At 38.2% G+C, this 25,564-nt stretch overlaps 2 protein-coding genes across 7 annotated transcripts in view; one reads left to right on the top strand and one right to left on the bottom strand.

Moving 5' to 3' along the window:
• Positions 1-23,402, bottom strand: part of urb2 (URB2 ribosome biogenesis homolog) — a 187,102-nt gene extending 163,700 nt beyond the window's left edge. The window contains exon 1 of one of the 2 annotated variants that reach the window (XM_051924247.1): positions 23,336-23,402. The gene's annotated coding sequence lies outside the window, so the exon portion shown is untranslated. Of the gene's footprint in view, positions 1-23,244 lie in introns of both variants that reach the window. The other variant, XM_051924246.1, reaches the window with a different exon arrangement.
• A 51-nt stretch (positions 23,403-23,453) lies between these two features.
• Positions 23,454-25,564, top strand: part of taf5l (TAF5-like RNA polymerase II, p300/CBP-associated factor (PCAF)-associated factor) — a 58,611-nt gene continuing 56,500 nt past the window's right edge. For 2 of the 5 annotated variants that reach the window (XM_051924268.1, XM_028797332.2), the window contains exon 1: positions 23,454-23,608. Coding sequence is in view for 1 of the 5 variants with exons in the window: in XM_051924267.1 (XP_051780227.1) it covers positions 23,604-23,608 (5 nt within the window). In the remaining 4 variants the exon portion in view is untranslated. The remainder of the gene's footprint in view (positions 23,609-25,564) is intronic. The other 3 variants (XM_028797335.2, XM_028797333.2, XM_051924267.1) reach the window with 3 other exon arrangements.

The raw sequence follows: 25,564 nt of genomic DNA, 5'->3' as shown, positions 1-25,564 counted from the left end.
GTATCTCGAGGTTCCACTGTATATGTGTGTGTGTGTGTGTATATATATATATATATATATATTTGCAGTAAAACATTAACATTTAAGAAGTAAAGTTACATTGAGTACTACTGCAGTGACTTCGGTATACCTCATTTTTTCTTTGCCCATTACATGCTTAAATGTATACATTTATTGGTGTACCTAACCAAGAACACGCGACATATAACCGACCGTGGGAGAAGCATGGATTTTAAACACGCGTTGAGTTCATCTGCTGGTCTCCCTCGTGGAATAACTGGTAACGTTTGACTAAAATCTACAGCGAGTAAAACGACATTACTTCCTTTTTTTTTTTTTACGATCTCTGAGATCTTGCTTTTTTCGGTTCAAAGCTTCATAAGCTCTTTTATGTTCCATGGTGTACTTATCCCAAACCATCATCTTTGAATGTTGCAAGACTTTCGCCTTGTATGTAGATCGGGGTAATTACATTCATTGCATTCCTAGTCTGAATCACAATCTGATTGTATGGGTGGTTACCTGCCAGGTCACGCTTGTGGTTTGTCAGCAAGTCACCTTACGTCCGCCACGTGCCCTCTTTCTGTTCCCAGAAGCGTTTCTATAAACTTAATTTAAACTTACGTTTTACACCGTGCTTTGTTTCCCTTATGAAGATGCTTGTATGGTTCACTCGCTCGCTTCTTACTGTTTCGCTCCCTTCTCAATTGTTTAATGAATTTTTTGTTCTTCGCTGTTTGCGGCACCAGAGTTGAAGCCCCTAACGTTGCGGTCAGCAAGTCGGCTAACATCCGCCATGTGCCGTCTTTCAGTTGCGAGAAGCAGATCATAGAATGGTTTTAATAGTTTACTTTCAAATAATGCTAAGAGTATGCAACACGTGTTTCTCCCTAATTCTGGACTCATCAGGCGTACACACTCACTGCATCTGCTCTGGGGAATCGAGTCTCGAACATGAGCGCCAGAGGTGAAGCCCCTAACATTGCGCTACGGCGTGTGGTTCGTTTATACCTCGTGTCTTCTCATTAAACTTTTATCTCGCGAATATGTTATTGCAATCCGCAGCGGGAGCATTTCTATAAACTTAATTTAAACTTACGTTTTACACCGTGCTTTTTTCCCTTATGAAGATGCTTGTATGCTTCACTTGCTCGCTTCTTATTGTTTTTCGCTCCCTTCTCAATTGTTTAATGAATTTTTTGTTCTTCGCTGTTTGCGGCTCCTCCTTCATTTCTCCCTACTGCATTCACAGTCTTTTCACGTGATTACGTGGGAGGCGTGATGACGTGACACTCAACTCCTCCTCCCACGGCCATCGAGCTGCCGTCCATTACGGTATATTGTGAAAAAAGAGGTTCCAGTTATGACCATTACGTGTTGAATTTCGAAATGACACCTGCCTAATTTTTGTAAGTAAGCTGTAAGGAATCAGCCTGCCAAATTTCAGCCTTCCACCTACACGGGAAGTTGCAGAATTAGTGATGAGTCAGTCAGTCAGTCAGTGAGGGCTTTGCCTTTTATTAATTAGTATAGATTTAGGGGGCACACTAAAATTCCATTGTACGTATGTGCAATGACAATAAAAGGCATTCTATTCTATCTATTAACATTTTGACAAGAACCTTTTTTGCAGCTATAACAGCCTTAATTTTATTGGGATAAATATATACTAATTTTGCACACTGTTCAGGAGTGATTCTTCCCAGAATTTATAGAGATCCTCTAGGTTGATGGGATGGCATCTCTGGACAGCAGTTTTCAAATAGGGCCACACATTCTCAATAGGGTTGGCATCAGGGCTTTGACTTGGCCATTCCAAAACATTCACATTTCTGTTTCTGAGCCATTCCAGAGTCACTTTTGACCTTATGCTTAGTGTCATGTTTAAAGATGAATCTTCGCCTGAACCACAGATTCACAGCAGACTAGAACAAATTCCCTTGAAATTTTGTGCGATTTTTGCCCATCTAATGTCGCTTCAACGCCAAAAAGATTCACAGTCCTAGCACATGAAAAGCATCCCTATAGCATGATGCTGCCAGCACCATATATTATATTATATTATATATATATATCGGGTAATGACCGTAATTCGTTCCAAAACTCTTTGGCCTTGACCCGAACTAATTTCCCCCATAGGATTGTATGTAAATACAATTAATCCATTCCAGACCATAAGAACTGTATGTAAATATATATTTTTAAAGATTTTTAAGCACAAAAAAATAATTATACCATAGAATGCACAGTGTAATAGTAAACAAAATGTAAAAACATTGAATAACACAGAGAAAACCTTGAACAGAGAAAAGTAACATTGCAAGAATTCACGCTATAGCCTTACGAACCGCTCGCTGCAAACACTTTTTTTTAAATGAGTTTTAAGCACACGGAAAAACATGAACATTTGAAAAATCCATGATTTAATAAACAACCAAGAAAAGTAACATCGCAACAATGCACGCTATGAACCGATCGCTGTAAACAGATGTGAAGTGGAGGTTAAAATCCAATAGAAAAAAGTCTTCATTAAATACGAGGTTAAAACAATGCTCGAATCAGTCTCTTTAAAAACAAGCCTGGTGCATTCTTTAACTGCCTTCTCGGCCTTAGGCGGCCAGCCCTCCCTCTCTCTCTCTGCACAGGGAATACACAGGGAGAGACTTAACACGTGCGGAAATCATCTACGCGTATGAACCGGAAGGGAAACTGGCTTGTTCATCACCGAAGTGTGTGATCGTGAACAGATGCAAAAGTTTGGCCAACTTTTTGGTCGTAACCCAATATGTATGTGGTCCGAGACGTTCGTGACCTGAGGTTCCACTGTGTATATATTTTTTTTTGGAGTTTCTTGAAGCATGGGCAGTGTTAAGTTTTACACAACACATACTTCTTTGAAGTCTGGCCAAAAAGTTCTGTGTTATCCTCATCTGGCCATAAACCCTTCTCCCACAGCTTAACACTAGAATCCCTGAAGCCTACAAATCCTGGGCCACCTTAAATTCCTTCGTACCTCTCCTCATCAGTACCTTTTGTTTAGCAAATGTGTCGATCAAAACAAGCAGCAAGCAGCCTGCTATCCTATCCCATTCTCTCATTCCTTTGAGAGGCAGAATTGCGATAACTAAAGAAAATCAGAAATAATTATTTTATGACAGATTCTTGGTTTTATTATCTCAAAATAAGGATACAGTGGTGTGAAAAACTATTTGCCCCCTTCCTGATTTCTTATTCTTTTGCATGTTTGTCACACAAAATGTTTCTGATCATCAAACACATTTAACCATTAGTCAAATATAACACAAGTAAACACAAAATGCAGTTTTTAAATGATGGTGTTTATTATTTAGGGAGAAAAAAAATCCAAACCTACATGGCCCTGTGTGAAAAAGTAATTGCCCCCTTGTTAAAAAATAACTTAACTGTGGTGTATCACACCTGAGTTCAATTTCCGTAGCCACCCCCAGGCCTGATTACTGCCACACCTGTTTCAATCAAGAAATCACTTAAATAGGAGCTGCCTGACACAGAGAAGTAGACCAAAAGCACCTCAAAAGCTAGACATCATGCCAAGATCCAAAGAAATTCAGGAACAAATGAGAACAGAAGTAATTGAGATCTATCAGTCTGGTAAAGGTTATAAAGCCATTTCTAAAGCTTTGGGACTCCAGCGAACCACAGTGAGAGCCATTATCCACAAATGGCAAAAACATGGAACAGTGGTGAACCTTCCCAGGAGTGGCCAGCCAACCAAAATTACCCCAAGAGCGCAGAGACGACTCATCCGAGAGGTCACAAAAGACCCCAGGACAACGTCTAAAGAACTGCAGGCCTCACTTGCCTCAATTAAGGTCAGTGTTCACGACTCCACCATAAGAAAGAGACTGGGCAAAAACGGCCTGCATGGCAGATGTCCAAGACGCAAACCACTGTTAAGCAAAAAGAACATTAGGGCTCGTCTCAATTTTGCTAAGAAACATCTCAATGATTGCCAAGACTTTTGGGAAAATACCTTGTGGACTGATGAGTCAAAAGTTGAACTTTTTGGAAGGCAAATGTCCCGTTACATCTGGCGTAAAAGGAACACAGCATTTCAGAAAAAGAACATCATACCAACAGTAAAATATGGTGGTGGTAGTGTGATGGTCTGGGGTTGTTTTGCTGCTTCAGGACCTGGAAGGCTTGCTGTGAGAGATGGAACCATGAATTCTACTGTCTACCAAAAAATCCTGAAGGAGAATGTCCGGCCATCTGTTCGTCAACTCAAGCTGAAGCGATCTTGGGTGCTGCAACAGGACAATGACCCAAAACACACCAGCAAATCCACCTCTGAATGGCTGAAGAAAAACAAAATGAAGACTTTGGAGTGGCCTAGTCAAAGTCCTGACCTGAATCCAATTGAGATGCTATGGCATGACCTTAAAAAGGCGGTTCATGCTAGAAAACCCTCAAATAAAGCTGAATTACAACAATTTTGCAAAGATGAGTGGGCCAAAATTCCTCCAGAGCGCTGTCAAAGACTCATTGCAAGTTATCGCAAACGCTTGATTGCAGTTATTGCTGCTAAGGGTGGCCCAACCAGTTATTAGGTTCAGGGGGCAATTACTTTTTCACACAGGGCCATGTAGGTTTGGATTTTTTTTTCTCCCTAAATAATAAAAACCACCATTTACAAACTGCATTTTGTGTTTACTTGTGTTATATTTGACTAATGGTTAAATGTGTTTGATGATCAGAAACATTTTGTGTGACAAACATGCAAAAGAATAAGAAATCAGGAAGGGGGCAAATAGTTTTTCACACCACTGTATGTTTCTTGGATGTTTGTCTGATTGCAGCAGCCATTGTGGGTGAAGTTATGACAACCCAATGCCACATCTACACCATTCCACAGCCCATTACATTTGGTGCTATTATTTTAACATGCCTATGAAGAGGGATGCGTGCCAAGTGGAAGCATAGTGAAAAGAACACATGTGAATCTCATTGTACCTTGAAAGAATAACAATAAACCTGGACTGAACTGGTTACACTGTACTGTAATTTTTGGAAAGCCTTACACTTTTGAAAGAGCCAAGACACTTTTTCCGTGGTGTGTCTTGCACATGCAGAAGAATATATGGTAATAAAAGAACTGAGCACAATGTTTTTGTGCAAGTTAATTCATGGACACTGATGCCAATCAATCTGTAAATACGAGGGTTGTCTGGGTTCCGCACAGAATTTTAGCGTTTGTCGAGTGTCAGCCTGTCGAATAATCCCTCTACACACCAGAACAGGTTTCAAGTGGTTAAGTGGTTGCATGTTTTTGTTCAGATGTTTTGCTCCCTCTCTTCCTTCAGAATGAACAGGAGAAGCAAACGAACTGAGAATCCGCAGAACCTCCCGACTCCGTGCGTGCGTGACTTTCGAGTGATGATTTTTTACAACTTTTCTGATGGTTTAACAGCTAAAGAGTGCTGCCAAAAACTTTCTCGCATCTTCAAGAAGAATGCTCCAAAGAAGACTATGGTTTTTAAGTGGTTCCAGCACAGGCCACTTCAACTTTGACGATGAAGAACGTGAACCGAAACCGCGAAGTTCGACTGATGGCAGAAATGCTGATCGTGTGAAGGAGTTCCTGGAAGAAGATGGTCGTGTGACCATCAGGAAAATTGCCCTGGAACTTGGGATGACCCGGTATGCTGTCGACACCATCATTCAACGAGATCTTGGCTTTACAAAGAAATGTGCCCAATGGGTTCCAAGGCTGCTGACTGTGGAACAAAAGCAAGCTCGCGTGGAATGGTGCAAGTTTTTCCTTGACAAGTTCAACAATGGCCAATCGATCTTGCACCATGTGACTTTTGGCTCTTCCCGAAGGTGAAAGAACCTCTGCGAGGCCACAACTTCGAAACTCGAGAGGAACTGATTGCAGCTGTCAAAGAACAGCTGGACAACCTCTCAAAGATAGCCTTTCGCGAGTGTTTGCGGCGTGGGTCAGAAGAGCCCAAAAGTGCATTGATGTTGGCGGTGAATACTTGGAAAAAGTTTAAAAAGGATTGAAGTACATGAGAAAAATAGAAAAAAAAATCCTTGCCTACTTATTTCGAGTGATTCCGCGCGGAATCCAGACAACCCTCATACACAGGAACAACATGCCAAACCTGATGTTGTAATGCAGGAATGACAGCTCTTATCTATCAATGTGTGTAAATCTGTATTGAACTTAATAAAATTCAATCTGATTAAACTTGGCCCTAGTGTGTGTGTGTGTGTGGGCTCTTTTCCTGCAATGGACTGGTGCACTGTCCAGATATTATTCCTGCCTTGCATCTGATACTTGCTGGGTTGCTTTCAGCTGCTACGGTAAAACCCTACCCTGGAGAAAAGGGTTAAGGAGGTGCAATATCTTTATATATAATACGCTACCGTGGCTGTTCATTTGTCTGTCCAGGATTTTAAATCACCTGTAGCTCGCAAACCGTTTGACCTATTGACCTGAAATTTGGTACACATATACTACATGACATCTACTTTCGGGGTGATGACTGACATCCAAGTTTATTTCTCTTTTTATTTTAATTTTATTGTAGAATCAACTCTCTGCTGTGGCCATGTAGCGCATGCAGAAGGGCGCCGTTCTCATCCCTACCACTTTCGCCGTCACTCCCCCTACCTCTTCATATCTTAAACGATTCTTGAGGCAGATTGATGACTTTAGTGGCAGCTTCAGTGAAATATTAAAGAAAATGTACTAAGTAATTGCAACACAAACACTGACTTCATCAGTTTAAATGTGAAATGATGCCAACGAAAGAAGAGAAGAAACGGGCTGCTAGGGTGGAGAAAAGAGGAGCTGCTCAGGAAGCAGCAAGCACATCAACCTCTAAGCAAATGAATGCTAAACATACAGAGAAAGAGTATGAAAACTATAAATGCTGAAGTCAAGTGTATTCATTGCATGTTATTATGCAGTGCGCCATTACTGGTTTTTATTATAATCATAATGTCTAAAGTGGGAAAAAAATGTATCAATAGATTAATGGGTGGAAGATATTCAGGACAAAAATGATGAAGATATTTTTTTAATTATTAGAACATCATCATCTCCTGATTTGTGCCCTATAGTTGCTGGGATAAGTTTTAGCTGCCCCTTAAACCTTCCCCAGTTGTGCCTATAGTAGAGAAACATATACAGAGAGATTGATGGACTGAAGATTTTGAGGAAAGCAGTAATAATATTATTGGGTAGCACTCTGCTGCTGTCTCACAGTGAAGGAAAATGGGGTTCATGTTCTGTGTGTTCTCTGCATGGACTTTGCATGTTCTCCCCAGGTGTTCTGATTTTCACACATGCAGGTTAGGTAGATTGCTAAAGTGGCTCTATAGTGTGTATGTTCACCCTGCAACGGACTAGCAACCTGTCTGGGGATTGTTGCTGCCTTACATCGAATGCTTGCCTGTGCTATGACTGTTCCATGGATAAGCAGGTTAAGAAAAGTGATGGATGGATGGATGGATGGATGCCTATAACATCTATTCAGTTTTGGTCACATGATTACCTGCTACCACAAGCTCAATATTCTCTCACACTGAAGTATACATGAGCATTATCAATCCAGCACCAGCAGGCAGCATCTTTGCAAAATAAAGAAAAAACCTTCCGTATAGTGAAAGAATATACGCAAGCAATCATTTGACTTTTCAGTTATTATTGTCCAGTTGTCTATTGAACTAAGACATCAAGTCACATCTGGACATTAACATTCATTGTCACTTGTGGCACTTGCAGATCACTTTCTGAGGTAAATCGAGTAAATACAAGAGCTAGCGGTTTACTAAACAGTTCAATGTTTGATAGAAGAGGCATATGTGAAAATAAGGACCAGGCTATGACAAATATGTTAAACACAGAAATAATGTTGAACATGCAATGATCACAAAGAAACACAAAATAAACACATCTAATTTACTGTTTCCAACTGCACAGTATGTAAAGGAAATAGTGCAATATTGTAGTTTTCATTAGTTTTTCATCCCAAAAAAATAATTTCTATTAGTCAGCCTAATTTTTTTTCAGTTAGAAAGATGTACCGTATATACTCACGTATAAGTCCGTCTTGAAACCTGAAAAAAATCTATCATAAAATCAGACCCTGACTTCGTGCCTCCACCAATCTCGCATTGTAGATAAGGGATGCTCTCATGATAAAGGTGCATTAAGGTGTGAGATACAAAAAAAAAACATAAATCAGTGCAAGTGTTGCTTCGGAATAGTTCGGGTATTACTGTGTGGTCACGAAGGCACAATAGAGAGAGAGGTTATGAGCATGTGCTGATACAGCGCATTGCCGCACCCAGATAGAAAAAAAGGCAGTGTGTGCTGTGGTTACTCTCTCAGGTGTGCGTTAGTATATTATAATCCCATGTACCAATAGCGGGAGTTTTCCGCATTCGACTTATATGACCAACATTATAAAATACCAGAAATTATACTATAAAATCAAGTCCCAACTTATATACTCTCGGATAAGTTCTCCCGCAGATATGGTACTTGCAAACCAACAGCATTTATAGTAGGGCTATGAAAATGTAAACTTTAACACATTTTACATTTAGTCAGAGTCTGTACATTTTTAAGAAACCCATTAATTGCTTCTGACACCATAGCTCTTCACTGTCAGATACATCATCATTCTAATATAATTTGCCTTTGAATAAGAACTGTTTCAAGTAAATTAAAGGCTGACATTTTGATTGTAAAAGAATGGATGCTTTTTTTAGACATTTATTTATTCACAAGACATTTATTTGGCCCCGGGGTAAATTTGGCTTTTTACAGTAGTGCTTTAAAAACCCAGCCACAGGGGATGCACAAAGCAGTGCGTTTCTTTGTGCAGGCCTCAAGCCCGGATAAATGGTGAGGGTTACGTCAGGAAGGGCATCCGGTGTAAAATTGTGCCAAATCAATATGCAGCCAACAATAAAAAATTTCCATAATGGTTTGGTCGAGCCCCGGGTTAACAACAACCGCCACCAGTACGGTTAGTCAAAAGGGTGCTGGCGGAAATTGGGCTACTGTTGGCTGAACAAAAAGAGGGGGGAGACATGTCCGGAGGCAGGAGGAGAGGAAGAAGGTAAAGAGAGTGGAACTGAGGGTAGGAACTTTGAATATTGGCAGTATGACTGGTAAGGGGAGAGAGCTAGCTGATATGATGGAGAGAAGGAAGACTGATATATTGTGCGTGCAAGAGACTAAATGGAAGGGGAGTAAGGCCAGGTGGGTTCTATCATGGACAGTATCGTTTCATATCAAGAAAGAGCACCACAGAGGCAATGTTTGCTCTGAGGGTATAAATGGAGAAGTATAGAGAAGGCCAAATGGAGTTGCGATGCGTTTTTTGTGGACCTGGAGAAAGCAAATGATAGGGTGCCTCGAGAGGAGTTGTGTTATTGTATGAAGAAGTCGGGAGTGGCAGAGAAGTATGTAAGAGTTGTATAGGATATGTACGAGGGAAGTGTGTCTGTGGTGAGGTCTGCGGTAGGAGTGACGGATGCATTCAAGGTGGAGGTGGGATTACACCAGGGATCGGCTCTGAGCCCTTTCTTACTTGCAATGGTGATGAACAGGTTGACAGACGAGATTAGACAGAAGTCCACATGGATTATGATGTTTGCTGATGACATTGTGATCTGTAGCGATAGTAGGGAGCAGGTTGAGGAGACCCTGGAGAGGTGGAGATCTGTTCTAGAGAGGAGAGGAATGAAGGTCCGTAGGAACAAGACAGAATACACGTGTGTAAATGAGAGTGAGGTCAGAGGAATGGTGAGGATGCAGGGAGTAGAGTTGGCGAAGGTGGATGAGTTTAAATACTTGGGATCAACAGTACAGAGTAATGGGGATTGTGGAAGAGAGGTGAAAAAGAGAGTGCAGACAGGGTGGAATGGATGGAGAAGAGTGTCAGGAGTGATTTGTGACAGACTGATATCAGCAAGAGTGAAAGGGAAGGTCTACAGGATGGTAGTGAGACCAGCTATGTTATATGGGTTGGAGACGGTGGCACTGAACAGAAAGCAGGAGACAGAGCTGGAGGAGGGAGAGTTAAAGATGCTAAGATTTGCATTGGCTGTGACGAGGATTGACAGGATTAGAAATAAGTACATTAGAAGGTCAGCTCAAGTTGGATGATTGGGAGACAAAGTCAGAGAGGCAAGATTGCGTTGGTTTGGACATGTGCAGAGGAGAGATGCCGAGTATAAAGGGAGAAGGATGCTAAGGATAGAGCTGCCAGGCAAGAGAAAAAGAGGAAGGCCTAAGAGAAGGTTTATGGATGTGGTGAGAGAGGACATGCAGGTGATGGGTGTAACAGAACAAGATGCAGAGGACAGAAAGATGTGGAAGAAGATGATCCGCTGTGGCAACCCCTAACAGGAGCAGCCGAAAGAAGAAGTTACAGTAGTGCTTTAAATAAATAAATATACAAATAAATAATAGACAACACAAAACGCATTTATTTTGAGGCAAAGTAGCACAAATCAGACAACTTGCTGAAGGTGCTATACATGATGGCTGGCCTGTTGGTAAAGTACCTGGCTGAATATTCACTTTTTATATGTCCTATACTATTCATTCTAACAGCAATCATGTTGTAACATGTGCAAGGTGATAAAGGCTACCTGCTCATATGCTTGCACCTTATGCCTTGCCCCAACCGTCAAAACACAGAAAATGAGTGGCTACACGTATGATATTGTGCATTCAATTATGAAGCACACCACAGTACTCCTTAAAATGTAGGTGGTGGTGTCTTTATGCATCAGGCAAATTGCATTATGAAGCACACCACAGTACTCCTTAAAATGTAGGTGGTGGTGTCTTTATGCATCAGGCAAATTGCATTAATATGGACCTTGCTTCAAGCTAAGCTATATATACATAAATAATAAAACTGCAACTTGCATTTATAATGCTATTTGTAGTATAGTGGGACAGTGGCTTCAAAAAAAAAAAAAAAAAAAAAAAATGCAGTTTGCCGTGTCTGTCTCTGTGGGTGTGATTGCAAGACCGCGGGGAGTTGATGAGATGATTGGGGTGAGTCGCACCCGATTGTTCTCAATTGCTTCGTCGGCTTACTGTGGCGTGTGAATAAGGTGCTGCGCCCATGGAGACGTATATTTATGGGCCAGAAGGATAGGGGTAAGGAAAAAAGAAAAGATAGAACACAAGGAGGTTAAAGAAGGGAAAAGGCAGTCATGGGAGATGATCCAGACACCAGGAAGGAGAAGGCAGCACGAGCTGGGGCTACATGAGGGAGCGCAGGCTTAGGCGATCTAGGGGCTGGTTCACCCCACTGAATAAGCGTGTAGAGTGGGGCAAGCGAAATATAAACACCACCCAATGGATCGGAGCAGCGACTGAGTGAGCACGAAGTGAAAAAGGTTCCCCCTTTAAAGTTTCCCGCTGCACCACGTTCCGAATGTTGTTTAGGCCATTTAAACCGGTATTCTGGTATAAGAAAAATCCATATCATAACAAAAATAAACGTTTTTTGTTATGAACCGGTATACTGCCCAGCACTACTCCTTACATAAGCTAAGAAGCTAGCTTCTTATCATTGCATTAATAGCCTGCATATTGTTTTGCAAACACAGCCTGCTAAAACATTCAGTCAGATAAAGGCATCTCCCTGCTGTAATCCTCATAGTTCACATCTGTGTTGAAGTGCTTATCTGGCAATGTGTTTGTAAGGAATTTTACAGGTAATGAAATGCCATTATTTGAAATACATACATTTCATATGTGTTCCATGTCTACAACGATCTCTGCAAATATAGAATGACAGAGGAATTGTGAGGCAAGAAATGCTGAACACATGGCTAAAACAGAAAATGTTTTCATGTTATAGGAATAACAGCATAATTTTGATGTGAAGTATAGGATGTGTGAAGACTGAAGCCCAAATATCCAAACAAACACTTCACAAAGGTGCAACAAATCTAAGAATGCTTTTACTCAAGAATGAAAAAAGAGGCTGCTCAATTGACATGTTGCTGAAGCCCAACTATCAGTCGGTACAAAGTAAAAGACATTAGCATACATGTGTGCTTGTGAGTTTTATTTTCATCCAGTTGTCAATTTGGTAATGCAGCTCTGTGTCAGATCTGTATAAATGGAGCAGTGGAAAAGTTCCTGCTTAGTAACCAGGAGGTAACAGGTTCGAATCCCTATTGTTTCTGCATTTAGCGCTTTGAATAGTGAGCCGTTATTATTATCCCATGAATTTACACCGCCTGTTACAGAGTCAAATCAAATCTATGTTTTGATTATATATTAGTAACAAAAATACCACCTTACTATTCAAAATGGTAAGAGTGAGAAGGACCTGGGATGTATAAGACAGCAGTTCCTACCTCTGCACCAGCTAAGCAGACTTGTCTATTTCATATTGAATAGTTGGGCTTCTGTTTTTACACATTGCCACTAACATGCAAGTTTGAACAATTTCTTTTTCTTTGGTTAAATTCTTGAATAAAAGCATACTTGTTTTGTTATACGTTTTGTGAAAGTGTTTACTTGATAATCTGGACTTCAGTCTTCACACATACATTTCACATCAACATTTTCTCAATTGTTACTATAACACAAAAAAAGTTTCTGTTTTACTTACGTGTTCAACATTTCTTGCCTAGCATTTCCTGTCATCCTACATTAACACATATCGTTGTAGCCATAGAACACGCATGAAATGTATGTATTCCAACTAATGATATATTTATCCTATACAATTCCAGACACATCACTCTCAGATAAAAGTGACTTCAGCTCTGAGCATTTGGCATCTGACATGAATTCAGCTGCCTTGGGGGGTTAGGAGAATGGGATAACAGGCTGCCTGCTGCCAGTGCTGATCGACTCTTTTGCAAAACAAACACACTGATGATGAGGTACAAAGGAATTTAAGGTGGCTCGGCATTACAAATATTTTCGTTGGTCTCAGGGATTCTAGTGTTAACCTACAACAACATTTATTTATACAGCACATTTTCATACAAATAACAAAGCTCAAAGTGCTTTACATGATGAAGAAAGAGAAAAAAAGACAAAACAAGAATTAAAATAAGAGAACACTAACATAGAATGAAAGTAAGGTCCGATGGCCAGGGAGGACAGAAAAAAAAAAAAAAAAAAAACTCCAGATGGCTGAAGAAAAAATAAAATCTGCAGGGGTTCCAGGCCACGAGACACACAATTGTGAGTCTGCCCAAGAAGATGCTGCTCAAGTCAAATAATGATAACAAGAGTCCTGCAACAACAGAAGGCTTTGTCAAAGGCTCTCTCTGTGGATTGGAAAAAAAAAAAAAATCAGACAGCTGGACCCTTCATGACAAGATACAGATGTTCTTGAATCTATAAACAAGGCACTAGGACAGCTACAGGAGTTCATGGATGCCCTTTCTGGGGAAAACTACATCAGAATATCTTACCTAAAGCCAGTTCTCCATCTTGTAAACAATTCTGTACATCCTACTGAGGAAGATGCCACCAAGTTTAAAAATTCAAGTAAAGCAAACATTCTAAACTATCTCAATGACAAATATGAGGACACTGAAGACCTGCTGGACATGACTACATTCCTGGATCCAAGATTCTAAAGACAATACATCTGTGCAGGGAAGCCTAAAAGGACAGAGTGACCTCTATGCTGAAAAAACAACACAAAAGGTAAATCCGGTAAAGTGTAATCATAAAATATTGAATTCCAAAGGCTAGTGCATTTTTGTCTAAATATAAATAATCACAATTAATTGTTTGGATAAGTATCTTTAGATGGTTCTATAGTGAATATATTTGCATGCACTTACTTGTGTTTAATGTGTGTAATGCAAACCTGTAGTTCATTTATATATTAAAAAAGATTTGAGAAATCATTTACCCCAACATAACCCAGAAACATTATCACAGTTGACATCCAAATGAGTAGAGCCTAAAAAATTTACACTGGAGACGGTGTTTAGCTCCAATCTTCCACTTAATTCGCCTTGTGCCCAAAAAAATAAAAACTACTATAGATTCTGTTATCTGTAAAGAGATGAGACCCTACACCATTATTGAAAACGAGTGTTACTGACAAATAATACAGGTTTCGGAACCATGGAATACTATACCAACCAAACGAGTTAAGTTATTTTACCTAGGCTCTATGAAGATCTTAAGCAAAGCATTGGCATGTCTCTCATGCCAGCAGAAAGTAACCTTAACTTGCAACAGCTGCATATTCAGGTTAGCAGATTCCTTTGTGACAATCACGTCATTACATTAAAAATGGCTGGGCAACTGCGGTGGTTGTGTTGCAGAGAACAGTGCTGCATACCAGTCACACTGAGGGCAACCTCACTGCTTTGCTGACAGTGTGGTATTGAATGAATGGAACATAACAGACAAAGAACCAGTCATCATGACTGACAAATCATCTAATTTGATCCATGTGGTATAGCTTATGGAGCTACTTCATGTTGGCTGCTTTGCTCACACACTAAATTTGGCATTACTGGCTGCTCTGAAAACTCCAATCATTACCCGCTTTACTCACTTTCAAGTGGGGCATGCTGCAAGCTTTTTCCACCATAGCAGTACAGCTAGCCATGGGGCATGCTGCAAGCTTTTTCCACCATAGCAGTACAGCTAGTCATGTGTTTAAGGAGAAGCAATGCTTATTGGACTTGACAACACACAAACGTGTGACTGATGTGCTCACGTTATGGAACAGTGTGTTGGAGATGCCACAAAGATTTTTGGAACAACAGCCAGCCATCTTAGCAGCTCTGCTTTCACCAGAAGTGTGCAGGAATGAAAATGACCACTGCACTCTTACAGAAGCTTACATAACGGCTGCAGATATTGATTGTTAAGGCTCTACAGCCAAAGAAAGCTGCCATGCTAGTTGTGTCTGAGAAGGAATCCCTGACCTTACCTGTCTTTTCACCTTTGAAGGCATACCTTTTGGATGAGATGTGTGTGTACGCACCTGTGACTCCACAAGCATTAAAGATCTCAAATCTGCTATTCATAGCAACTTGAAGTATACATTTTTTTAGGTTATCTTATTAAGATTAGTAATATTAAAAAGCTGAATGTATGTGTTATGTTGAGGTGACATTTTCATTTGTTCATTTAAGATTCATAGCATTTAAGGACACACTATATATAGCATCTGCTCTACATTCATGCTTTAAAACACCTCCTTATGTACAGCAGCAACCAGCTCTCCATCAGAGAGCATTTAGCATGGAGAGAAATGCCATTACAGCACACTGCTCGTGTCTAAATTAAACAAAGTTGACATGCTAGTTTTTCTGGCTAAAAATTCATAGCCACTATTTCTTATGTTTCAGAATGAAGAAAAAAAAATTGGGGTGCAAGGGTGTATTGTTGAAAACTTGCACTAAATAATGACATGTGTTTAATAATAATTATTTAACTTGAATGATATATTTTGACTCCTTACCAAAACATTTGTCATACTACTGTTTATGTCTGGACCAAAACTGAGCTTCAATAAGTAACCTTTACTTTGATGAGTAATACTTTTTTTGGCTAATTCATTCGTGTATTTATTTAAAGTCACTTAGAAAATACATAACAAAAAGTAATTTGGTCCTTCTTTGGTCCTGGGTGTTTAATAATTCATATTTGTTTGAAAATGTCTGCATTGAAATAAATACTGGCAAATATCACCCCATTTAGTTTTATCCTGCCTGGTATTCACTGAACAGTGGATTCTGCTTGCAGTACTCAAGTTGCATTTAGTGCCTGTTATAATATGTTTTATTATTAAGTTTAATGTCACTGTTCTCTGTGCCCACTGTTATGGACTCATTCATACAGGCAGACCAAGTATGGTACACAGGGGCACAGCATCAGCATTTAGAATTGCCGAGCCAAGCACAGGACTAGAGAGCCAAAGACAACTGGAGAATTGAATAGTCAGCCTAAAGACAGACTAGTATATTTCTGTTTTCTGTCAGCACACTATTCTCTTTCCTTGTTGAGAGAATGAGAACTGTATGTAGGCATTGTACTATTCCTGTATTTTTGAAGGTGGGGTTTGCGTCCTTTCCTGTCCTTGTTTGGATCCAAGAGAAGGAGCCTGCACATGGACCTACGGCCAACACTTTGAAGCTGCCGGGCAGAAGATTATGTCTTCCGTCTGGTGAAAATCCTTTCAGCGTGGCGACGAAAGTTGGCAGACTGTGTAGGTCAAGACACCCACATGCGTCATAGAGTCTGTCATAAGCTTCCCGTCTGTAATACCGCGTGAACCCGTCAGTAAAGAGCTAAATTATCGTTTATACTTCACGTGTAATCTTGTAACCATCATATTGCATGCTGGGGAGGATAATATCTTTTTTATTTATAATTATTTAAATTCAGGTTAATTAAAAACGCCGCAATTGAAAAGAACACATTTCCAGAGAGCTGATGCCTCTTAAGGAAACAGTGCCACAAACTTGTCACTCTGGAGTTCACTGACTCTACTTTGCACCAGTGGCATTTTTACATATTTATTATTTTTAACTAGCTACATCCTACACATCTTGCGATTTTCTTCAAATGTTTTCTCTGTATTGTTTGTTAACCTATTAGTTTCATTGTTAACACTCCACTTTGTTTTACGGAACTTAAGTTACTTTGAAAATGTGTGCTAATTAAAAAATTCCAATGAGGAACACATTTTCCTTCTTAATAACAAATATAATTCCTGCAGTCTCACACTGAAATTCCCCTGTCTAAATACAATGCATTTCAGACATGATTTCTGCAGGTTTTTTTTTTGGCATATGATAATGTGATGCTGTAGCATCTTTATTATGCATCTTTTACTCATGTTTTAATGTGCCCTCAAAAAAATCATCTACTTGCACTTACATCTCTACTTTACTGTGACCCCAAACCTTATTGTTTTGTCAGTTGCACACTTCATGTCTTCATAATATCAACAGGGAAGCAATGTGCAGTGTGGCACAATAGTGCAGCACATCAGGGAAGCTGTAGTAAGACATTCTGGAATCTGAAAGCTGGTATCGATACCAAAGACAATTTTCTAGTACCAATCCAGCACTAATTCAGATGAAAGCATGAGTATGACTTGTGAAGGATGGACATCCTAACAAGTATGGACTACTGCCTCACCTCTGGCTTACCTGTAAATCTTTAGTGAACTAAGTGACACTAGAAATAGACAGACATTTGGGAAAGCAACCAAAATGAAACAGCTCCAAAGGAAATCTATTATGACATTTGCCATCAAAGTAATTTTTAGGAAGACGGTTTAATTGTGCAGGCAATTAATAATTCACATAGTGAAATTAACAAACAAGGTACTAAATAAATATTTTGTATGAAAATTCTAATAAATTCCTAACCTATAAAGAGACTGTCTTAATTAAAATATTAAGTTTAATTTACCTTTCTGAAGTTTTCTTAACTGTTTCTCAGTTCTTGAGGATTTGAATATCAGAATGTAAATGTTAAAGTGTACTTCAGTTCAGATACCTTTATTAAATCAACCTGCATAAGATGGATTGGAAATCTATGTAATCAATGTAGACCTCGCGTTTTTTTATTTTTTACATGGGTTGTCCATTTGGTCTAGCATAATAATACACTCCTGATCCCATTCCCCTATGGCACCAGTTTTCTCTTTGGATAGTCACCCATTTATGCTGCTTCCTCCCGGTATTACTTATCAAACTGAACAATTTTATAGTTGAAGTGTTTTGCTTGGAAAATGAGGCATTGGTCTCAACTGCATTGGCCTCATTCAACGAATCTAGCCTAGTCGTGTCAAGTCTCCCTAAGGTACATATTGGATTTATCATCATTTACACTCATCCATTTTCTACCACATACAGTTATCAGCCATTAATATTATAGCTATAAACTCCATTCAAGTGGCACGAGCGAGTTAAAGAAAGTCACTACCATGCTGCTGTTGCCGGTGTATAACATTGAACAAAAGAATGGGATGACAAGATCAATTTTCTTATTTCTACGCCCTTATTTGATATTTTTTTACCATTTGATTTTTGACCCTTCTACATGTTTTGACTACTTTTAAACTTTCATTCCTGACCCCAGTAACCAGAAAGGCAGGCACACACAAACAGACATTTGAGGTTTTTTAGGGTGGCTTAGTTTTAGGTTTTTTTACTCAATACATTAAAATTGCCAAGAACTTCACAATTATTCTGTTTATTGCTAGAATTAAAAAAAAAACTGCATAAAAAGAAAACAAAATAATTGAAAACCTTTTAAATACATTATCTGCTTTTAAATAATGTTTCCAGATCACAATTCTTTTATATATGTTACTGTCTTGTATTATTTTAAACTGACTTGTGCATTTATTACATTTGCCTCCACATTTTTATCTAAAGCTTTGTGGCACAAATCCTGCAATGAAATTTAAAACTGTAGGTTTATCAATTCATCTTCTAAACTACTAATCTAGATTTAAATTTAACATACCAGACATACTGTTCTTAAACACACTGATAAATAAAAAAATAACTGTATTTTTCAGTCTTTCAGAAAAAAAAAAACTTTTCTTATTTCTTTTTATCATTTTCTCTGTTTTATTATTTGAAAAATATTCTCTACGTTTTTTTCAGTTAAGGACAACAGAATTTTGAGGTAGTTAATTGGCTCACATAAGTAAGGATTTCACAGTCTCTATACATGTGACAATAATAACTAAATAAACCTATATTTTAGCTAATTAAAAGCATTGTAGAGTTAAAAAAAAATACATTTTCTTCTGTTCCGTTACTGTGTATGCTTTACCATATTTTACTGATGTTTTAAGAAGCTTGATGCCTCTCACTAAACACTGCATAAAACTTTCATTTTCTCCGATTTTGCTCTCATGCTTATTTTTTCACATGAACAAATGTGTTTAAAAAATCATTTCACCTAGTGAATAAGAATGGTGAGTTAATGTCTATTTTTTGTAAGCTACTATAATTACCTTTATGATTCTACTTATTTCAGAATCAGTATTGCTATGTCTGAACTTTGTACTAAAATATGACACCTCAATAACGCTTCAAAGCTAATCATCCACACAATTTTTGTATATTTATATGGAACAAAACAGGCACTGGCCATTTTCCTGCACTTTTAGTGGCAAACAAGAACTGTTAACACAGCAGACTTAGCAAAGATGCAAAAAGTCATTTGTACCTCCACCTGAATTCCAGAGTGAATGAATGAACTGCAGCTCTACCAACATTTTGGTCAGCTATGTACTTCTTGTGATATCAAAAGTAGAGTTGACACCTCTGCAGAAACTCCCTTGGACAAAAAGGTGCCTAAATCTTGCAACCACAAACTGAATACTGGCTGGATGTGATGGACAAAATAAGGCAGCTGTAAGTAGGAATTGGATCTGTTATTGGAAGTGACTTTGATCCAATCACCAGAGGTGATTACTAACAGATTACTTTAAAATGGGGAATTCATCATTATACTATTGTGCTAAAAACAGTAAATTTCCTCCCTGTGAAGTAGAAGAGGGTACAGGAAAGAGCTTAACAGCGAGGTGAGGAAGGCAGCGCCACACCACACAACGGACAAAGGACCACGTAGCAAAGTCAAAAAGCGTAGTCCAACACATGCACAGTCCTCCACTTGAATCAAGATCAACAACACACAACTCCACACAACATTGGACATTATCGTTAAAACCTTGGTACTGTAAAACTGTTCATCTGTGCCAAGATAAAATTAGATCTTTAATTATCCCGGAAATAGCTGCCCTCTCCCGTGTTAAATGTTCGTTTGTCTCATGTCTTCTATGTCCATACATATTCAATAATCACATAATTCTTGTGTTTATCAATATATTGCATAATTCTATTTCTTACAGCGAGTGTATTACAGTTATCCTGACATAAGTCTAACAGTCGGAAAACCTTCCGACAGAGAAGGATGAGGACAATCAAACGGGAGCTTTGCCAAGTAATTTAATTAACACAACTTACCTAAATAAGGGACTTGAGCTGCCTCGAAAGCCTGAATATTGCAATCTGTTCAGTTAGCCAATAAAAGTTGTCATTTTGCTTCACTGCTCATTGTAACAGATGTATTACACACACACACAAACCCATTTTTAATCGTTTAACTCATCCCTGGACGACTTGTACGTGCCGTTTCATTAGGATGTAGAACAGTGGTTTCCAAACTTTATTTTATCACGGCTCCCTTAAAAATATTTGATCATATGGCGCCTCTCTTCCATTTTATAAAATACTACAAACACAAAAATTTTTAGTACTAAAAAATTTAAGATAAACTCTTATACACAAGAAAAAACGAATAACAATATTTTATTATTGTCGCTTAATGAGATGGATGTGCTTGCCTATTAGCGCAAAGTTTATCAAATCTCGGTGTCATTGATGAGATAGCTACACGAAGCTCCTTTTCTACAACCAAACGAGCACGATATTTCGATTTTATTGCAGCTAATGCAGAAAATCCTGTTTCGCATAAATAAGATGTTGCGAACGGCAGCAATACTTTTAAAGCTTTATTTGACAAAATATTATATTCACTCTTAATATCTAGCCAAAATTGAATCAGACATACATTCTGAAATTTTTGTTTTAAAGAAGTATCACAAGATAGTTCAATCAAGTTTTCTTTTTCAATACTTGTTAATTCAAATTCGTCATCTTCTTCGTCGATAAATGGATTCTGTATCCACGCATATTTTGTAAAATCAAGATCATCAAAATAATTCAAAAAATGAATTAACAAACCATCCAAGTGTTCAACAAATAGATTTTTGCTTGCTTCTATATTAACTTGGGCGCATAAATTTAAAAGTGGAAACATGTCAAACCTATTTTTTTCCAAATTTGTCTTCCATATCTCCATTTTTTTAATGAATGCTTTCACTTTATCTTTTTGAATCAATAAATGCATTTGTGGCCCTTGCATCGATTTATTCAAAACACTCAATTTTCCAAAAATTTCCACCAAATAGGTAAGTTTAATAATAAAATTATCATCCCTAAACATATTTGCATCCTCATTATGATTTTCTTCGAGAAAAATTGCAATTTCTTCTTTGAGTTCAAGTACCCTCTGAATCACTTTTGCACGAGATAGTCAGCGCACTTCACAATAATACAAAAGTGAGGTGTAAGCAGCTTCCATATCTTCACACAGCTTTACAAATAACCTAACTTTTAATGGACTGTTTTTTATGTAGTTTACAACTTTCGTTACTTTTGTAAAAACGTAGTTAAGTTCCTCACTCATATTTTTTGATACAAGAGCTGCTCTGTGGAGCATGCAGTGCGTCCAGAGAACATCGGGTGTTTTCCTTTTAATTAGTGCTCGAAGGCCAGTTTTGTGTCCTGACATTGACTGTGCACCGTCTGTACAAAGCCCAATGCAATTATTCCACAATATGCCGTTCTCATCAAAAAAATTGTCGATAATATTAAAAATTTCACTGGATGTGGCTTTGCCAGGAATGGGTTTGCAAAATAATATATCTTCAATTATATTATTCTCTTCAACATATCGAACATATGCAATTAAATGTGCGTCTTTAGCTACATCGGTTGCTTCATCTACTTGTAAGGCGAATTTTGAAGTGCGCATCTGAGAAACTAATTGATCGCAAAGATCGTCAGATATATCATCGATTCTTCTGCCAACAGTGTTATCAGCAAGCGGTATTTGTCGCAACTGTTTTGCATATGATTCGCCAAACATTGTTTTGACCATATCAATAGCTGCTGGCAAAACTAATGTTTCTCCTATTGTGTGTGGTTTTTTACACTTCGCGATTCTGTAAGATATACTAAGTACGATGCTAGTAACGCATTTGATGGAATATGAACTATTTTTTTGAACGTTTGCTTTTGTTTAGTGAACTCATCCAATTTTCTTTGAAAAAATTCTTGGGACTTGCCAACGTATTGAGAATGCATAGTTTCAATGTGGCGTTTTAATTTTCCGGGTCTCATACTATCAGCAGCCAAAACTTTCGAACAAAACAAACACATTGGTTTTTCCACATTATCAGTAATAACACTTGTAAATCCGAACGATAAATAAGACGAATCGTATTTTCTTGTCTTGGGAGTTCTTCCTTCCTGATTCCTACTACTTGTGCCAACATCAGATTCTTCATTATTAGAGGATTTTCTCTTATAACCAGTCAAGAACTTATCCATTTCTCTAAAAATATTAGGATAATTAATTTATTGTTCTTAAAAAAATTAAACTTAATTAAATTACTTACTATTGTGATCAGTGAGTAATTAGGTACGTCAAAATAAAATAAGAAACACAATCTAACACTGCTGAGCTAAACTGAAGTCGATATTGTCTCGATTTTTGGAGAGTTACTGGTCGGCCAAGTTACGTGTCATACCGCTGGTGATTTATCCTTGCAATGAGTGGATATCGTAGGTAAGAAAGTGAGAAGTCCGACAACGCGTCTGAATATTTACGCAGTAATATATGTTACGTATCGTATTAGCTGCACGTGCACTTTTTTTTGTCAATCCTGGCTAATATTCGCGCCTCCCCTTAGACTAGTCCACGCCTCCCAGTTTGGAAAACGCTGATGTAGAAGATGTTTCCTTCCGTTTCCGCATATACGGATCATGTGATCGCACTTTAACGTTTCCACTTTAATCACGAACTAAACTACGATCTTAAAGTTGAAATTTCTACTTTTCTAACGAAATAGACGTCTTTCTTGTCCGTTGCCCTAATACGCTTCCGTAAATTATAGACCAAGGTTTGATTAAGCCTCATTATTAAAAGGTACCTTCTAGAAGTCAGTTCAAAAATGTTTTTCTTTTAACCTTGTGTAAATGAGCTACAGTTGCAATGCTGATTCGATGTCTTTGCCGTTTCGAACAACACAGCTACAAACCTCTTTGGTACTACAATTAACATTATAAACTATAGGTAAACTGTTCATCTTACGAGTCACTCTATGACTTGTATATAGTTTTAATTTATACTTCAACGCATTCAGTCAATTTAGAGGATGAAAAGCACATTCCAATTTATACATCCACTTTCTTAACTTATTCCTGGATAACAATGAAGAAACGATGACAATATTAGGTATAAAGCATAAACCAACTCTGACCAAAGACACTCTTAACACAACGACAATCAGTATTAACCCTCACGTCTATATTTCTTTACTAAATATTTTTATTTACCTTGTCGTACTCTGCATTCATCTGCTTCTTGTAGTACTGTGTTCTTTTTGTATTTGAAATTCCACAGACAACAACAATTGTTGTAAGTGACCTTCTCTTCTTTCACGCGGAGCAGTTCCAACACACGCGTCGCACTCAGAGGATGACCTTTCCACTCTGCTCCTTGAACCCAGATGGAGTTTTGTCCCTGGCCATTGGTGATTGGTTGCGCTCTCGCTTGAAAAAACTGATCATCTTAGAACTAACTGCTAGAAGCAATGGTATTCAGGGATTTTTGGTACCAGGAAATCTAGCTCTTTATTTTTTCACTTGCCGACAGTGACTGGATGTAATTTGAGACGTGAAGCAATCGGTATGATATGCAGTGAGTATCTTAGTCATTTGTGATCTATTAAGTTAATAATCATGCTATGGACAAGGTTAAAACATCTTGCATGTGTAGGCCTCAAAAATATTATAAGCATTGAAACAAAGATCATAATTTATTCGTATAAGGCTCATCTATATGCACTCGGTTTAAAGTGGACTCAATGTGGTCAATAATTAGGGAAGATTTCGTTAGAGCTTTGTTTTATTGTTTTTTGGCTGTTTGCTGGCGCACGGTGAAATATGTATTAATTTCTATACTGTATGACACCCGCCCGTTCACTTCAGAGATATATGAGATATGTTCCATGTTTAGTGTTTTACCTTGCTTGTGTCATTCTTTACAGTTGATCGATCCCTGCGCAGCCCATTGTTGTTTTTCCGATATCTGGAAACTGATGTTGTTTCGAGTTCGAGTGTGTCCAGGATTATAAGAGAGCATGCCAGTTTTGTAACGCAAAAATCAGAGGCATGTGTTTTTTGTAGGGCTATGGTAACCCTACTTACGGCGAAATTGTAATCTTTTTCAAATTAGTCTTGAATAGGGAAAGCCTTATCTCTTTTCTAGAACGAAGGTGTTTTACATCTCATGGTATATGTAATGGGCCCAGAACAGCATGTGGTATTGTTCGTAATTATTTAAAGTGGCCTTAAAGTCACGTAGTTTCACAGTTTTCCCCTGTATACTTTACATGTTGTAATTTAAATGCGTGCGATGTATGCGTTCCAGTAGCAAAAGAGGGGAGATTATTTAAAAATGTTAAGGCCAAGGCATTAAAACGGTGTCGTATGCGTGTGTGTGGTATAATAAAAGATTACATCTTGCCTGAAGAAGGGGCCTGAGTTGCCCCGAAAGCTTGCATATTGTAATCTTTTTAGTTAGCCAATAAAAGGTGTCATTTTGCTTGGCCTTTATCTACATTCATAATGGCTAACACGGTACAACACCCTAGTACTACTGGTATGATATAAACAGCCAGCATCGACGATCTCGCTCTCTCTCTCTCTTTTTTTTTTTTTTTTTTTTTTTTTTTTTAAATAATACTTTGGTGCCTTCTGTTGCATGTTGCGGAAAATTCCAGCTCAAACTGTTCAGTAAATTTGCCTACTGTTGGGGATGTGTCACGAATAATGTTACCTCAACCACGTATTTCTTCCACAAATACGTAATTCATCATTGCTCTAAAATTGCCTCCGCAAAAAAGTTTGAAATGTTGTCTTTGACGCATTTAATAGGTTTCTTGGTGTATGCGGTATGCAAGCCATTGGTGGTCTTCTGATTACAAATTTAGCTAGTATGCATCTAATACCAAAATGTTAAATACTGTGCTTCAGCACCACCATGTAGAGTGAAGAAAATTCATTATTCTTCAACACATCTAAAATTCAGAATTATTATTGCTGTAGTTTAGTTACAGATCCTTTGTGGCCTACATTTCTCCATGTTCATTGCATTAAATCGTTCTGCACAGTTAAAGTTGGTTATCCATTTTTCTACACTGCTTTTCTAAAACCAAATATGACTTTTGTATCGTGTAGTTTAACTTTCTCAGTGCTACCATTTTAAAGTCGTATCAAATTTTGTGTACATTTTGCAATTTAAGAAAATCTTTACATACCTCTGAAGCTACAATAGGTACTACTGCATTACTGTTGAACTTGAAATAGTTTTGATAAGCAGTTAGCTTTTGTTTCTTGTCTATATCGCAGATACAACTGATGACATTGACACATTAAATATCGTCGGAAGACAGAATAGCAGTGCTCTAAAAAATTTTTTCCGTCTTCTTACATTCAAGATTAGTAGTGGAAACTCGATTTTATTGCCCTTTGTATTGAAAATTTCATAGTTCACACATACACTATACATAGTGTACTGCTAACAAAAATTTAGGAGTTGGTCTAGTGTTCTGCATTTTAGTATGCAAAGTGATGCTAAGAAAAATTAAGCCAG

The sequence above is a fragment of the Erpetoichthys calabaricus genome, chromosome 3 (genome assembly GCF_900747795.2).
Source record: "Erpetoichthys calabaricus chromosome 3, fErpCal1.3, whole genome shotgun sequence".
NCBI lineage: Eukaryota > Metazoa > Chordata > Cladistia > Polypteriformes > Polypteridae > Erpetoichthys > Erpetoichthys calabaricus.
Note: the sequence above shows the minus strand (reverse complement) of the source record. Positions and strands in the feature narration are given on the sequence as shown.